At 41.3% G+C, this 18,125-nt stretch overlaps 1 protein-coding gene across 2 annotated transcripts in view; it reads left to right on the top strand.

The window, feature by feature from the left end:
• The window catches only part of NGF (nerve growth factor), a 51,902-nt gene extending 34,046 nt beyond the window's left edge, over positions 1-17,856 (top strand). The window contains exons 1-2 of one of the 2 annotated variants that reach the window (XM_035123390.2): positions 6,187-8,328; positions 16,995-17,856. In XM_035123390.2, coding sequence (XP_034979281.1) covers positions 17,007-17,705 — 699 coding nt within the window. In that variant the 5' untranslated portion in view covers positions 6,187-8,328; positions 16,995-17,006 and the 3' untranslated portion in view covers positions 17,706-17,856. Of the gene's footprint in view, positions 1-6,186; positions 8,329-16,994 lie in introns of those variants that run through there. The other variant, XM_035123389.2, reaches the window with a different exon arrangement.
• The last annotated feature ends 269 nt before the right edge of the window (positions 17,857-18,125 follow it).

Here is an 18,125-nt window from a genome sequence, read left to right as displayed (position 1 = left end):
AGAGTCTATCTGGGCTGGGTGCTGGAAATGTAGAGGCGGAATGCTTAATATCTTAATTATCCACACCCAGCAATCTGTAAAGCAGAAAAATGCAACCGCCCTTGCTGCTGTGCTGTGTTGTTCTAAATAAATAACACATTCTTGTAGAAACACTTTACAGCAGTGACACTGGGACCACCTTGGTAAAAGAGCAGCGTGCTGTGTAGCTCAGCACATATATAGCTATGTGCATCTTTACCTGTATAGCTAAGCACAAGAGGGACTACAGAATATATGACTTCGTCAATTTAAATTCATTGTTGCCCTATAAACCTTAAAAGGAAGGAAGGTAGTTTTATCTCATCTCAGAGCAAATATAAAGTAGATATTAAGACGAATTCACATGTGATGTGAAGATGAGCAGAGATATAACTGCCAACTAAGGCTGCAATCCTTATCTCACTTACCTGGGAGTAAGCACTATTAAAATCAGTAAGACTTACTTCTGTGTAAGCATGGTTAGGATTGTGCTGTAAGTGACTCATTCAGGCCTTTGAAGTTTACCCCTATAATTTATGCCTATATATTTGCAGCAGTCCAGCTACTATGCATAGAAGAGATATTTCCGGAGGGGTGACCTTGCTAGTCCATTGCAGCTAGCAAAAATTGCAAGAGACTGTTACTGTCAGTATTTTCACATTCAAGCTTTAAACTATTGACCCAGTTTGCATGTTATACACTGAGGCAAGCCATGGCCTAGAGCAGGCATCCCCAAACTGCGGCCCTCCAGATGTTTTGGCCTACAACTCCCATGATCCCTAGCTAAGAGGACCAGTGGTCAGGGAAGATGGGAACTGTAGTCCAAAACATCTGGAGGGCCGAAGTTTGGGGATGCCTGGCCTAGAGCAAATGGGGTGAAGGGAGATCCCAGAGAAGAGATCACAGGCACTTTGTTCCTCCCTGATCACTTTGCTGCTGGGTTGGGCTGGGCTGAGCTGAGTTAGGCCATGGTTTGGCTTACCATGTTCACATCCAGACTTGTGCTTTTGTACTCTCCAGACAAACCATAACCTATAGCTCACAGCTCAATTTGCCCAGACTGAGCTAAATCATAAGCCCAGATCCAGATCCATGGCTTAGCTCAGTGGTGCTGAACTAAGTGTCCTCACGGTTTGCATTTTACCTGGGAAGTAGTGATGTCCTAATAAAAATGGATTAAAAAAAAGAAAGTAGTGATGTCTGGGAATCTGAAATCCATCCGCCAACTCTTTTAATCCTATCATTTCTTATGTCTGTTCTTGCTACAACCACCACCTTTATTGCTACATACAGTGCTTTTTTCCTCTTGTATTTCATTCCTTCTGAAGTGATCCTGGGCAATCGTACCACCATGTAGCCCATCATATTTAGCTGTATGCTGGTATTATTTCTAAGGATATAATGTAGGTCATTATAGTGACAGCAGTGTTTCTTGTACTGGTCACATTGGGTAGAATGGTCCATCAATTGTTAACACATAGGAAGGGAAACACATTGGACTTGTTTTTCACGGAGTGCTTATGTTCATAGCGCTTTTCAATTGTACATACCATACTTTTCTGTCTATAAGACGTCCCAGTGTATAAGACTACCCTTATTTTGGGGGACTCAGATTTAAGAAAGTGGGGGGAGATGGCTCAGAGTTGTTGAGGTTTTTTTGCGGAGGATTACCCAGGATTGTTGAGCTTTTTTAGGGGGGATTGCCGAAAACTGCTCACCTGCAATGAGTCACACAATCTGTCCCAGCACCTCCCATCTGTCCTAGAAGCTGCAAAGCGCCCGCCCAACTGCCGGAGCATCAGCCACTCAACACCACCCAATGATGCAGCAACCAATAACACGCACAATAGCCGCTGACAGCCGCGGCAGTAACCAATCAAACGCCCACCCTATGCACTACCCATGTATAAGACAACCCCCACTTTTTAGCATGATTTTAAAAGAAACATAGTCTTATACATGGAAACATATGGTACATTTGTATAATAATGTTGCCTAAACCAGGAATTGCTACCTTGTCTGTACATACACATGGGCATACTTACACAGTAGTACTCATCAATATTCTGTACACCCCTCTCCTCAGTTAGTCTAACCACACACCATAAGTGATGGCAGAAATAATGTAGGACCTTGCCACACCTGTGAAAGCACAATTCCTCAATTTATTTCAAAAAAATGTGTGTGTATATCTCCGCATCCCTGATCCGTATACTTGGCAGAAGCTTTATTGAGCACCAGAATCTCAGAGAGTTAATAATGTAGTCCCCTGGGATCATTAAAGAGGAAGCAAGCAGCCTTTTTCCAACACCCATGCAAGAGAATTGTAAGCAGATGCTTTAACAAACATTTCATTGTTAAATAGGCATTGTTCTCAAGTTTGTTACTATGGTGTTGGCTATGTCTGTTTATAATCTGACTCCATTTCATTGTGCTTGGTGATAAAATCTCTGAAGTCTATAGACTCTGGTAGGGCTTGTTGTCTCAACTCTCATTGAGGGAGCATTAATTGTGGAAACACTCAATTCCATCTGTGTAATGTATACCTAGGGAAGTGCACTTACTACTTCATAAGCCCAATGTATTTTGTGAATTTTCAAAATAAATAAGCAACTTCAGTAACATATAATTTAGCTCCATGCATTTTCTTTGCTGACATACGTCCCAGAAACTCTGATCCTTCAGTGATGTGCTTTGTAATGTGTTTTACATCACAATCCTACATGTTTAACCTGAAGTTACTTCCTTTATGTTCAGTGGAACTTAATGCTTAGTCAACAGTGCAATCCTCAGAAGTAAGTCCCATTGAGTTCGATGGGAATACAAAAATGAAGAGATGAGTAACAGAAGTGTTCCAACCTTAAGATACTTGAGTCTGCTCTTAAAAGTGTCTTCCTGGAGATTTTAAATACTGCAACCAGCATATTCAGCATGGGTGGGAGGAAATGGCACATCACCGAATTTTAAAAAATGGAAAGGCTCTCTTTCAACAGAGGAAACCGTATAAATACACATGCTATGTGGCTATCTCTGTTAATTAGAAGCAAGGGAGAATTGCTGGTACAATATACAATGTAGGAGAAAGGAGATACAGATGCTGTTGGAAGATTCTCCTTCATTTGTTTCCAATAAATATTTGCCAGATTCCCATGGGGGATGCTTATGCAAACTAGGGGCTGTATCATTAATTACATAGCGATTTCAGGAGTGTCCTTATATAAACTCAAGACCTTAGCATTCATTTTGTGCTGAGAACTGTGCAACCCAACAATGTGGCTGCAATTACTGATGATACAACTCAGGTTTTAATATAGTTTCCTAGTCTTTTATGTTTCAAATTATGAGTAATGACAAAGCAATGAAATCACCTTTTTTACAGAACTGCAAAATGAAAGGAGTAAGATCTCAAAAGGGAAACAGAGTATCACAGATCACAAGGGAAATGTGTATAAGTGTGAAAACATTCCAGCCATGCACAGTGAGAATTATGAGTTGTTAATAGTTGGAGCACATTTTGGCTCTTTCAGGTTATTAACAGGAACATTTTAGAACTCATGTTTGCATAGGAAATAGCAGCTTATCAGCATTCATATCACATAATCTGAACCCCGCAGAAAGTCAACTGTGCTACATTTTGAATGCATATGCATGAATCTAAATGCAGATGTCTATGATTTTTCAGCTAGAAGCAAAAAAGAGAGGGAAGAAAGTGGGAGATTCTTTCACTTGAAAGGTCAGCCATCAGAGCAATGCTGAATTTTCATTCTTTAACATTTACAAGGAGTAAAAAAGTATTCTCCAAAGCTTTGCTTTCAACATTTTCATGTGGTTTTTCATGTCTGTTCAAAACCATTGCTCTCATTCTGCTTCTGTCTGGTGTCACCTTTAAAAAAATTAACTGTGCTGCTTCTTTCTCCCCCAGTGCATGATTTTAGCTGGTCATGGTGAACATGATCACATATAGTGAGTATGAGAACATCATGTAGTCATTCAAATGTATGTATTTGCTGACACCAGTGAGTACAAAAGAGGACAAACGAACCTATTTCAATTCTACGTCAGTTTCATTGCTACTCAGTCATACGTCTGTTCTGGCCTGGAGTTTTGAAGATATTTTGAAAGAGTACATTAATTTATATTTAAATTGTAAGCATTTTATACACATTCTTCTCTTAAGATGCATGTTCTTGTATGTACTCAAAAAAAATGAATGTTTGTGCATTTTTCATACTGAATGCACCACAAAATATGAAAAAAAAATAGTATTTTGGCTGATAGTTGTTTTATAATGTGCAAGCAAGTTGAAGGCTCCAAAACTGGACTGATCCATTGCAAAAAGCAGACCAAACTTCTCCTTCACGCTTAGAAATAACTAACTCAGGAAGAGTTACCTTCAACAGTATTAAGCCTGAGATCATAACATGGAAGTAAAAAGCTACATTTTTCAACATAGTTGAATTGGAGTTCTTTCAGCACTTGAATTCCGCGTGGCATGACTGGTTTAGGGGTGCTAGCACACTCTTTATTAAGACGTTACACTGATTTTTCTTTCCCCAAAATGGGTGACTAAGCTCTGGGCATTGGCTATAATTGAAACAAGAAAGTCAGTACAGAGAGGGAGGGCATCTGCAGTTTCTGCTGGGAATTGTATGAATTCATGTTCCTTTGAGTCTTAAATATCTAAATTGCATGGGGTTAGTGGTGAGGGAGAGAGCGCCTGGTTTCCTTCATTCTATAGGTGTGGGAAAAAAAGAAATCTGCTCTTAATCTCAAGGATTCTCTTACTCAAATAAACGGAGTCTCTTGAGGCAGATGGGTTCTATGGAGCTCTTGTTAACCCCAGAGCCAATTCCCTGGGTGGAGAGCTGTCCTTTGTTCATGATGTCATGGTCAAATGGAACCAGAAACACGAAACACTAGAAGATTGTGAGCTTTTTTTGTTTTTGAAATGTAATTATATGTGTATCGAGGAAATTTAGGATAGCAGGTTTTCATCTCCCCCCTGACCTTTGCTACTTAGTTAATGAAAGGGTAGATGGATCCACTTTGAATATGAGCTTCAAACAACCCTTGATAGCTCAGTCTTTATTACACTAACCATGCTGTTGACAAAATTTGTCAGATACCAAAGGGTGTGTGTGTGTGTGTGTGTGTGTGTGTGTGTGTGTGTGTGTGTGTAAATAAATATAAACATTTGTATGCTGTTTCTTCAGGGCTTGAGGCAATATCACATTTGTATGCTGTCCCTTAAGGGCTTGATGCAATATCTAGCAAATAAACCGTCAACTGTAATAAAAAAGAAACATTTAAAATAACAGTGCGCTTTCTAGCAGCAGCACTATAGGACCAAAATACCCTTTCCACGGCTGTAGGACTCCTGGATGAGGTAGACTTTATGTCCATTTGCAAAAGCCACCAGAAAAGTACAATTTTCTGTCTCACTCAGCAGGTTGTTCCATAACATCAGAGCAACTGCAGTAAGAGTCCTGCTCCTCTTCACCAGTTATTCTTTTTTCATGCACTGCAGCCAGTCCGAGCCAGGACAGAGATTATTTTGCCATATCCTTCAATAGCTATCTAAATTTTATTGAATTATCTAAAAGCAAAACTGGGATTCTGAAAACCAAAAAGAAGAAAGGAAATGTAGACTGGATGCCAGCAAAGCTCCTGTTGGCCTCAACCTATAAAAGTGAACAACTAAAAGGGGGGGGGGCATGGGGAGGTTAATAATGGAATTATAATCAAGGATCACCACTACATAGGGACTGACAAATACATGTGAAGCTCTTGGATGTAAAGAAATATTTGTATTATAAATGTGTAAACAGGCATTGCAAGGACAAATACAATTTATACAACAGTCAATTAGCAGAGTGTTTATGGGAAAGTTGGAGGTGTTGCAATGAGTTACACAGGTAATTATAGTAAATAAAACATTCCATTTTATTAGTTACAGGTAGGTAGCTGTGTTGGTCTGACGTAGTCGAAACAAAAAATAAAAAAATTCCTTCCAGTAGCATCTTAGAGACCAACTAAGTTTGTCATTGGTATGAGGTTTCATGTGCATGCACACTTCTGTATCTGAAGAAGTATCTGAAGTGTATCTGAAGAAGTGTGCATGCACACAAAAGCTCATACCTATGACAAAGTTAGTTGGTCTCTAAGGTGCTACTGGAAGGAAAAAAATTTATTTTTTGTTTCGATTCCATTTTATGGTAGAGTCAACCTATTAATCCACGTTGAACTCTGCTCTGAATTATGAATTATTATGAATGGAGCAACTAGTTGAAGTAGAGGCAAAAGGCAAAAATTATTGGCTTACAAACCTGGTGGGTTACCGATTTAGTGACTTGATACGGGCAGCAGTTTTCTTCTTGAGCTGTGCAAAGTTCAGCAAGCATGCCTAGAAATTGTGTTCTGGCATAGTAAAAACTTCTCTCTCAACAGAGAAAATCAGTGTAGCAATTTTAATCCACTCACAAATTTTGCAACGTGTGTGTGTCTGAGGGGGGAAGCAAGTAAGGGAAATCTAAGAGCCTACTACTGCAAGATACCTAGACAAACCTACTTTCACTGGCATGGATATAAAAGAATTATTGTTCTATTTACTTTATCTTTTGGCAGAATTTAACAGCATAGGACTATAATGCGTAATTGCAGAAGCACTCAAGATACTACTCTTAGTTAAGTTTGCCATCACTGAGGTCCACTGAGGCTCATTATCCTTAACAACTACCATCTAATGCCCAGAGAAATAGAGAATTCAAAGGATTTGACATAAATATTATGTACTGGCATTCATCTTGGAGAAAACACATACTGTGATCATGCATACAGTGCAGTATTAAATATGGAATAGTATTCCTTAAAGGCAGTTGGATTTTATTTTTAGTGGTCTTCCGATTTTGGTTTTCCCTGCCTAATTTTTGTGACCTTTGTCTGGTTTTGTCCTCTGCATGAGCAAAGAGAACAAACCTTTTTTTTTGGGGGGGGGGGTAGAAGCATATAGCTGCTTGCTATTAAACTGAATGGATTTCAACTAGCTCAAATAGCAAGCGGGGGAAATAATTTATATCTGGATTGACAACTTGCAAAGAAAGTTTTCATTTCAGTGAATGATGTTAATCCCTGAGAATTGGACTGACAATGGAAACACTGACAGATTTTATCCTTAGTATCGTTTGCTTGACACTGCTTCGTTTACTGGATTTAGCCTTCATGGTGAATCCAGAAAATATAGACGAAAAGAACATTGAAAAAAAACTGCTGAAACTGGAACTTTTTTCTTGTGGTTAAAACAAGCTGCCAGTTGAAATGCAGGCTCTGTTTTCTTAGGGTGGCAGTGCTTGGAAATCCAATGAAATTATTTTTGGCCTAAACCCGTAATAGTAGCTCTGTGGTTATCATTGCTTAAAGTGGTGGACCTAGAGCAAAACCATTGTTTTAATAGGATAGTCCTACAAAGAATGTAATTTTGTACATTCTGTGTGGCATGAGGTTTTTCTGTTTTGTGGGAAGAGAACAGCAGCCAGCTTTTGTTCTGAAACAATTCTCATTGATGAAAATTGAATTCCAGAACATTGGGAACAACAACCTATCTATTTATCTACTTTATTTCAGAAATTTGTAAACTGCACCTTCATCCAAAAATGGATTTTAGGGCAGTAAATGATCTATAGATATAATATGAAACATAAAAAATACAATAAGATTTAGAGGAACACAACTATTTAAAGAAATATAAAAAGTACTACAGCATAAAATGGCTAGTCAAATGAAAAGCATGGCTTTCCCAGCATTTTCAGACTGAGGAAGACTCCCCTATAGCTTCTCCTTCACAGCCATGCAGGAGAAAAGGCTGCAGCTGGTTATACAACCAAAGCTGATGAAAGGTGCTTTGGGCCACTGAAGTCACTTGAGTCTCAAGCAACAGAGGCTGTGCATCTGCTCCTTCAAGGTGATTGTGTGTTGGCAATCATCTGTCTCTGGAGACGATGGAGGAGTGCACCTTTGGGGGGGGGGGTGAAGTCAAACTAATCCTATCCAAAATAAGAAATAAACAAACTTTAGGGACTCAAGAACCACCAACCCACAGTGCCCCTGTCTTGTCAGTCTCAGTCACTTCTTGCTGCACAGGCAATTGTGACTAAGATTGGGTGCATTATGCCAGCTGGTTCCAGTAAAGATCTTGCTGGTGGAGCAACTTTCTGGCCAACACCCAGATAGATATAAGGGACTACCCACATCCTCCTAAGCTTAGTTTCCCAAGGGAGGAGGAGGAAGAACATAGTAGTGCAGAAGAATGTACAGGTTAGTGCTGTACTGAAACCTATCCTCTGGCCTACTTAAAAGTTTGCTTCGCCTGTGAAAGAGGCTTCCATTTTTCTGCTTCATTCACATGGCACTTTAGAAATTTAGTGGGCAAAGGACTGGACCTACTTTTTAATTGCAAGGTAGCCATGGGTGGTTTGTGGTTTTTCTTCCAGTTAAAGGTTTCTCCAACATTCTGCTCCCTTGCCATTCCTGATCCGATCGGGAAAAGCCCCATGTGACAAGTTATCTCACAATTCCTTCCCCTGGGCTTTAATTGAAAGCAGGTCAGGAGTAGAAGTGGAAGAGAAAGTGAGTTGGTTATTGCTTACTGAGAGGAGGAGGCGCAAGGCTGTGAAGAGGTCGTCATGGTGCAAACACACTGGCAGGAGCACTGGGTCGGCTCCGCAGGTGCATTTGCACCACTACAGCAACCCCACCATCTCACTCCCATCTCTCTCCTGCCTAGTAAGCAGCAGTGATCCATCTGCTGGGAGACTAGTTTAGTGGCTGCAGCTCCATCCGGCAACCCACTTCTGCTGGGGAGGTTGACTGCTCAGCACATTTGTTTTTAAGCGGATTCCTTCCTTTTACTCTTAAACTTTCAGCACCAGTTTCTTGAAAAATAAAATAACTTTACAAAACAAACAAAAAACGAAAAAAGCCCCAAACCAGTAAACAGTTGTCAGACACATGGTAGGCAGCTGCCTTGGACTTAAAGGAAAGTCCAGCCTATGGGGTTTCCATGGGAACTTAGGACAGCTGAGGTGTAAAGACATGGCTTATTCCTATCTTCATTTGTTAATTGGGCTCTTTTGGTTCAGTACCTATATTTTCTTAGTGTGAGCTAAGTACTCATACAGAGAAGTATGACCTGACAACCCCCTGCAGTGTAACTGTTGGCTGTTTTCAATAGGAAAAGCTAAGCAGTCTACTGTTAACATTTACCCTTAGCAACTTGCTTCAAGAATTTCCTGCTGTGTAGTTGGCTCCACAGATTCAATAAGCCTTGTGAATGATATGTCTGCCATTACTTGCCTTTTCCCACTACACTTAATACACTGCTGCTCTTTGTTCTGGATATCATGCTTGTTCCTTGCTATAAAAGAGTGATGCAAGCAACTTAAGTCACACATTTTGGGAAGTGACAGCTCTTACATTGTCAGTCATCCTGGAAAAGCTGCACAATCTCCTCAAAGTTCCACTTTGCCAGGATGAGGAGTCACCTAGACTCTGGCCAGCAGGGAGAAGTCTGAGGCATCCCCTCAAACTTGATGCTGCAGGGCATTTTTTAGGATGAGGAAATTCCCTACCAGAACTCAAAGTTCCCCATCAATAAAGTGCCCTTTTGTGTTCACACAGCTACTTTCTCAATATAAAGACATGGATCCCTTTGCCTCTCTGCCCAGTCCTGTGCCCCTTCTCAGTAAACTCAAACACACCCAGCACTGCTCAAGTGCCTTTTTCACAGTGTCCCTTCCAAAATATTGTTTATAGCACCACAGAGTCAGAGGGTGTATTAAAACAAGTGGAAAAAATGCACATTGAAAACAATGGGACGATCCCCGAAAGTTTGTTGAAAATAATTGAAATTATTGTCAGTTGAAATAAATACAAACTTGAATATTAAATGTGATTAAAGCTTGTGCACTGGAATAATTTGCTATTTTAACAACAGGAAGAGGACAGAAAATAGTCTGGAAAAATTCCTTATGTCCACTCGTTTGTATTGCTGCTGATGCTTTGCTTGCTTCTATGCTGAGGATTCTCATACTTTGCATGCATTCTTTGGTTTAATTTGTAACTCTTTGACCTGCTGCATACTGGTCTTGCCTCACTTTAATAAACATGCAGCCCTAAAGGCCAATGTAGATATTTTACTGAAATGCAAGAGCCAATCAGAGTGCAAGGAAACACCTCTAAGCACTCTTACTGTATTGTCAGAGAAAGGAAAGCCTAGATTGGAGTCTGGGGTCACTTCCGGCTGATCTGATAATTGAGCATTCATCCTGATTCGTTTGCAGAGTGCTTAGATGACATTGTATCATGAAAACGTTATCCTACACTTTCCAGTCATTTTCCCCATGTACATTTCTCGTGCAAGCGATCCAATATGTGGGGGGGAGAAGCAAGTTTGTTGCATAAGATCTCTAAATAAAATTTTAGTGCACAAATTGAGTTTGCCAGTATGTGACTGAATCCCACCCAAAAATAGCAACACTCTGGAAGTGTCCTGCATTGTGAAATTAAGTTGGTAGTCAGTCAGTGTAAGAGACTTGGATGGGTTGTTGGTATGATGGCAAATGCTAAAAGAAATGCTAAAAGAAGCATACAAAAGTGCAAGAGACTGCTGAAAAATGTCTTAAATTGACATGTCTTTTTGCCAAGTGCTCATCAGCTGCTACTATTTCTACCAACACTTGAGAGAAAGCTATTTTGGAATTAGGCACTCACTAGCTGTACTTCTGGAAACAATTCCAGATGTGAATATCTCTGCCTAGGTATTGTTTGTATGCCTATACCGTCTTTCCCCTTTTTTAAGACACCGTCTTATAACTTTTTTTCCTCAAAAAAACACAGGGTGGCTTACTTTCGGTGGGATGTCTTTTTTTTTTTTATTACCGGTACAGTTTTTACAGCTCAGGGCGCTGGCTCAGGGCGCTGCTCGGTTCTCTTGAGTGCTCGGCGCTGCAGCAGCCACTGGTTCTGGGTGGCGGGGCAGCAGGCATCCTAGGCCGGGCCAGGCAGAGGCCGCTGGCTCAGGCGCTCCGCCTGCCGCTGCTGGGCGCTCCAAGCTCCTTGGCCAGGCCAGGCCAGGCAAGGAAGAAGCAATGAGCCCAGCGGTGGCGACAAGCACAGAAGCGGCAGGGCGGCGATGGACGAGAAGGCGGAGCGCGGGGATGCAGCCAGCAAGGCGGGAGCGCGATCAGCTGTTAAGCGGAGCTCTTGGAGCGCCACTTCAGAGCTGATCGCGCTCCTGCAGTGCCAGCTGCATGGAGTGACTCTGTGAGTGGAGGTGCCTGTGGGGGTTGGTTTCCGCGGAGCGGAAGTATGGCTTATTTTGGGGGTATGTCTTATATTTCTCAAATGCTTAAAAACCCTGCCACGGCTTACTTTCTGACTACGTATTAAAAAAGGGGAAACAGGGTATTTGGTTGTAGGGATGCGGGTGGTGCTGTGGTCTAAACCACTGAGCCTCTTGGGCTTGCCGATCAGAAGGTTGGCGGTTCAAATCTGCACAACGGGGTGAGCTCCTGTTTCTCTGTCCCAGCTCCTGCCAACCTAGCAGTTCGAAAGCATGCCAGTGCAAGTAGATAAATAGGTACCGCTGTGTCAGGAAGGTAAACGGCATTTCCGTGCACTCTGGTTTCCATCACGGTGTTCCCTTGTGCCAGAAGCGGTTTTGTCATGCTGGGCACAAGGCCCAGAAATCTGTGTTTGTCTGTAAATCCCTTTGGGTATGAGAAGAAAGATAACCCAAAAACTGACCCACAATGCTGCATAAAAGAGACAACCAATGGAAAGGGAGATGGTTATTATCTTGAAGCTGTTTAAGAATGGCCGGGGGGGGGGTATTTGTTGCTTGTAAACCGTGGCAAGACTTTAGAGGAAGTGGGGGGAAGCACTCAGAGAATAGGACTTTTCTAACTGCTAGTGGTACAAGAGCTGAATGGAAAAGATTGTTGTATGTAAGGACTAAATTTATCACAGTACAGTATACCTTTATTATATAATTTGTATTTTTATGAAAGCTTAGCCATGCTCCTTTTCATGGTTAAAAGTTCCCCACTGAAAATTGGAAGATCCTTTGCTTGCCACTTTAAAGAAGACTTAAAGTTCTCAAAAATCTGGTGTCCAAGCTGGCTTGTTTGGCCTGATCTTGGGCTCAGCTGCAGTTATGGTTAATGGAGGTGCTGGAACCCAGCCAGAAAGGCTGTTGGTGAGAGTGCAGCAGCAGCAGCAGTGGAAAGAATTCTGTATCGGGGTGCAGTTTGCAATGGTACTGCTCAAACCTAGGGCTCCTTCTTGTGCTTTTGTGAAAGAAAGAGGGTGCCTGTGTCCCATCTTATTTGCTTGGGGAAGAGCCATTGCTCCATGGTAGAACATCTGCTTTGCACACAGAAGGTCCCAAGTTCCGTAATTGGCATCTCTAAATAGGGCTGGATAATATTCCTGTCTGAAAGCTGGAGAGCTTGCTGCCAGTCATTGTGGGCAATACTGATTTAGGTCCAATGGTCTGATTTGGTTTAAGACAGCTTCTTACATTCCTATGCTGGTGTGTTGGGGGGTGGGGGGAATGGCAGTGCAAACACACGGGCAGGAGCACCATATTGGCTCCTCTAGTGCGTTTGCACCACAGCAGCTTCCCCGCTGTCTTGCCCCACCCCTCTCCCTCCCAGCTGGTTGCTTCTCTTTGTGAATGTATGTATGAAAGTGAAAGGGTGTTGGTGTGTGTCCTGTATATATATGTATGAAAGAGAGATTAATAAATAAAGTGGCTTGTATTTGTATTTGCCAAGGATTCAGTGACTGACTTTCAGGTTTGCTTCTCAGACACAGTCTTCTCCATCAGTTGTTCCAGATACAAGTTTTCTAGAATGTCTCCTGTATGTTTTAATTATTTTCTGCTGTAGCTTGGCTTATCCTCTTGAACTTTGCATACATTTCACTAGTTGCTGATTGTGACCTAATTGTAGCATGGATAGTGTTGGTGGTCTTTGAAGTCCCTTTTTAACAAAGGTATCTCAGTGTGTGGAGAGTTGGACAGACCAGTTATTTATCTTATTATTGTTCTGCTGATTGAATAGATTCAAATGACCTTTCAGAGATAGATAGAGATACATAGAGATAGAGTAGAGATAGAGATAGAGATAGAGATAGAGATAGAGATAGAGATAGAAAACACAAGCTTAATGGGCATTTATAGATAAGCAATATTCAGATAATAAAGACTAACAGACTGATCCTATGCATGTTTATGTGGAAATAAGTCTTGATACATTCAGTGGGGCTTCTGAGTAAACAGAAATAGGATCAGGGTGCAATTTGCAGCGAGCTTTCAAGCTGGTAAAGGTAAAGGTAAAGGGACCCCTGACCATTAGGTCCAGTCGTGGCCGACATTGGGGTTGCGCGCTCATCTCGCATTATTGGCCGAGGGAGCCGGCGTATAGCTTCCAGGTCATGTGGCCAGCATGACAAAGCCGCTTCTGGCAAACCAGAGCAGCACATGGAAACGCCGTTTACCTTCCCGCCAGAGCGGTACCTATTTATCTACTTGCATTTTGACGTGCTTTCGAACTGCTAGGTTGGCAGGAGCTGGGACCAAGCAACGGAAGCTCACCCCGTCACAGGGATTCGAACCGCCAACCTTCTGATCAGCAAGCCCTAGGCTCAGTGGTTTAACCACAGCGCCACCTGGGTACCTTATAACAATTTCAGTCTTTCTCAATGAAACGGTCTTTCTTTTAATAATTTTGTGTTTAAGATCTAAGGGGGAAAAGCTTTGCTATTGATATGAGGAAACTGATTACTATTTCATCAACAATTCAAATCTTTACTACTGGGAAAGGAAAGCCCCACATTTTACTAGGACAGCTTTAGCAATATGGAGAGTTCAGTAAGTTTATACTTCAATATTCTGTGTAGCAACATGTTAAAAGGCTTGGGGGGGGGTGCACATTTAAATATGCTCTTACATTTATTCACCTCAAATAATACTGTCCCCTATTCCGTATTCACAATTATTTCTTCATAACAAAATTCCCAATTTACCCATTAAGGATACATTATAGAAATGGTATACAGGGTCAACATCACTCTGGATTTGAGTGCAATAGTCATTAAATTAGAAGCAGGGGGGTAGAAGTCATTAAATGATTTTTAATCATTTGATCAATTTTGAAATTATGGATAGAGTATCAAACGAGAACGAGACTGGTTCAGTGAATTGTGTGCCCTTGAATTTTATAAAAGGGAGCATACATGAGCCTACTGATTTCAAGCTAATTATTTTTTCTAAGCATCTTTTAAAGTCTTTTGGTATTTAAGCTGATTTTTGTCATGGAAAAGTGATAAAGGGGAGGGGAGGATGCAAAAAACAGGATTCTAGTTGTGGGAAAGCACCACTGGGAGGGGACCAAGGTTTTCCTCGGAAATGGGTGGAGACAAAACTTGTTCTTCTGCTTGTTCTTCATACAACAAAATGCTTTGGGACAGCCATGATTACACTGTGATACATGCAATTAGTTAATTACGGCAATAGGAGCTTATCCAGTTGGCATTACCATATGCCAGACTATATTTTCTCCCTGTTGATAAAACTGTGAAATTTTTCATGCTGAAGCCATTGTGAAATCCTACTTGATAAAACTTACAATGAGATATGCTTGCAAGCTATGCCTGCCGTTGGCATTATTGCTCTCCTTGAAGATAGATGCATCTGTGAACAGCATGCTCTGTGAATATTAATAAAATTTCTTACCAAGAAACAATAGTGCTATAGGGGCTATGAATGGAAGAACAGAAATGACCTTTGATGTGGTCCCCATACTGAAGTGTACTCATTGCAGATGGTGCACAGAACTGTACCAGCTTGAAACTCCATGTGACAATCATACCTGACCTGTGTCCTTGCTTTTTAATTATTCCTCTTTCCTCTGTTAATCTATTTCATCAACAAGAATATCCAATTTGATTTTTTTTAATGTTAGGAAGCTGACGTGGAAGCAAATACCCTAATACTATCTAAACCAGGCATCCCCAAACTTCAGCCCTCCAGATGTTTTGGACTACAATTCCCATCATCCCTGACCACTGGTCCTGTTAGCTAGGGATCATGGGAGTTGTAGGCCAAAACATCTGGAGGGCCGCAGTTTGGGGATGCCTGATCTAAACTATGCAATAAAAAGACCCAAAGGAAGGGAGATAAATCCTTTTTTGAATGTTGCTACAGTTCAAAGCAGCAAATCTGTCCATGCATTTAACCCCAAACTGCATTTTATGGCCATCCCAAACCTCCTTTTTGCTATTCAGAAGGGAGTTAAATGCCATGGGATTGTATTTAAACAACAAAGGCGGAGATGCTACTATGTGCTGGTGTCTGGATTTTGTTGTGCAAACCTTTTTTCATTAGCATCCCTATTGACATCAGAAAACTCGTTTGAGCTGTCCTGACACATCTGACTTTAATTTGAATTGTTCAGGAAATGGGGCCTGCATATTCCTTCAGTATATGGCTGGTGTGCTTCTTTTGCCCTTGCGCAAGAAACATCTGCCACTTGCTGCCACACAGCACAGGGCTTCACTCTGGGTCTTAACATAACTTGATTTGAGGTGTGGCTAACAAGTGCTAGGAGGGCTTTGCAACTGATGCCTAGTATCAGAGTCTGAACCATTTCCTTATGAGAGCTTGAGACTTTTGTCCACTCAGTATATTCAGCCAAAACACAACACAAAGAAGAAGGGGAAATCAATTTTGACAACATTTACTCAGTTTACATTTGTGATCGCAAGTTACATGCATTTCAACTCCCTGAAATCAATGCCCTTAAGCAGCAAATGGCTTTCAACATTTGAGATGTATATTTTTAGGACCCTCCATTCTTTTTGTGGCTGCAAGTTGTTCCAAACAGTTTTTAATATTGTGTTTTCATGTTGTAACCTGCCCTGGGAATTTAAAGCGAAGTGTTGGTAATAAATTAATAATAACACCATGATATATCAATGCTTCACTACTGACAAAACTGACAAATGTAGATGGGTTAATGGTCAGATCAGGGCTTATATATTAGTTTTTAATTTAGTATATCATTTTTTGCAAGTTTCTTACATGTTATTTGGATATATTTTTAGCAAAGCTGATCATGTCCATACTGCCCACCCAAATGTGCGTCTAGTATCTTGTTTGGAGATATTCCAGTTCTGGCCTCCCTGTGGAAATATTTAATTTAATTTAATTTATTAAGTTTGTATACCACCCTTCATCCGAAGATCTCAGGGCAGTCCACAGCATAAAAATGTAAAATAAAAACACAGAATACATAATAAAAATGAAAACAAAACCATAAGCCCCTCTCCCACAAATTTAAACACATTTAAAAGGACACAGAATGTTAATCAGCCCTTCAAGGCCTGGTTGAAGAGGAACATTTTCACCTGGCATCTAAAGATGTATAATGAAGGCACCAAGCAAGCCTCCTTTACCCATGTTTGCTATCTTTGTGGCTCATTCCAATTTAGGAGAAGAAAATAATTCTTGTGAGATAGATAAATATCTTTCTCCAAAAGTTCCCCTGTAACCGGTGGAGAGTCTTGCCAGGAGCAGCACTCCACATTAAAGCCGCCAAACAATGGCTCTATAAGTCATCTCCTAATAACAAAAACCACAGGAATTAACAATAACCCAGTTATGATTTCCTAGTGTTCCCACTTTATGAAGCACATCACTGCTATGTGAGTTAGTCTTTCTGAAAGGGGTGGGGAGGAAAGCCACATCTGGCATCCACATGCAAGGCCCTCATGAAGAAGATGGAGTATTTTAAGTGTGTTTTCACCGGGACTGCCTTATCAGCACATATCTATTGACTAGGCTTGAAATGGAACCTTTTGCATGTCGCCTTTTTTTGTGTGTGCGCTCACAGTAATGTTCCTGGTCTGTTCTCTCCTAGGTGCATAGCGTAATGTCCATGCTGTGCTACACTCTGATTATAGCATTTCTGATCGGCATACGGGCAGCACCAAAAACTGAAGATAATGCACCACTGGGGTCTCCTGCAACATCTGGCATTATGAAAACGTCTCAGCACAGAGACCCCAGCCAGCCTGTTACTGGGAAGGTAGTGAACAGCAAATCCGGGCAAGCTGCAAGCATCATAGTGGATCCAAAGGTTTTTCAGAAGAGGAGGTTCCAGTCACCTCGGGTTTTGTTCAGCACTCAGCCTCCACCTCTGTCAAGGGATGGGCCGAGTGTGGAGTTCCTAGACAGCACAGACTCTACGAACAGGACGATCCGAGCCAAGCGCGCAACTCACCCTGTGCACAACCTAGGAGAGTACTCTGTGTGCGACAGTATTAGTGCGTGGGTTGCCAACAAAACCACAGCGACAGACATTAAAGGCAAAGAGGTGACTGTGGTGGTGGACGTAAACTATAACAACTCCCCTTACAAGCAGTACTTTTTCGAGACCAAGTGCAGAGACCCTAAGCCAGTGTCCAGTGGGTGCAGAGGCATTGATGCCAGGCATTGGAATTCCTACTGCACCACCACACACACCTTTGTCAAGGCACTGACAATGGATGGCAAGCAGGCATCTTGGCGCTTCATTCGGATTGACACTGCCTGTGTATGCGTAATCAGTAGGAAAACAGAGAACCTCTGAGATAGACCAACCCTCCATCCTATACCCACCTCCTCCCAGCCCCCTACCTCAGCCTGTAAATTATTTTAAGTTATGAGGACTCTATGGTATATTTATAGTTTATACAGTAAAGAAATGAATCCTCATTATTTATTAAAATCTTTGAAACTGACGATGTGTTGTATATTTTAATTGCATCTCTTTCCTTTTAAAAGCAGGAGCTTTTTTCTTTTCTTTTTTTTACAATTTTGTTAGCTGCAACTTTCCCTTTTAACATGATTGTCATAGCAAGATTTTGAAAATGGAATACTTTGCAGTTTTGCCTTCCACATCCTGATTTACCACGAAACAGCAGTTTTTATGTGTGACATTCTATAGTCTTGAAATAGACAAAAAGCAAAAGCTGTCATATTAGTCCATTGAAAGAATTCCAGATATCCT

The sequence above is a fragment of the Zootoca vivipara genome, chromosome 7 (assembly GCF_963506605.1).
Source record: "Zootoca vivipara chromosome 7, rZooViv1.1, whole genome shotgun sequence".
In the NCBI taxonomy this organism is placed as follows: domain Eukaryota; kingdom Metazoa; phylum Chordata; class Lepidosauria; order Squamata; family Lacertidae; genus Zootoca; species Zootoca vivipara.
Note: the sequence above shows the minus strand (reverse complement) of the source record. Positions and strands in the feature narration are given on the sequence as shown.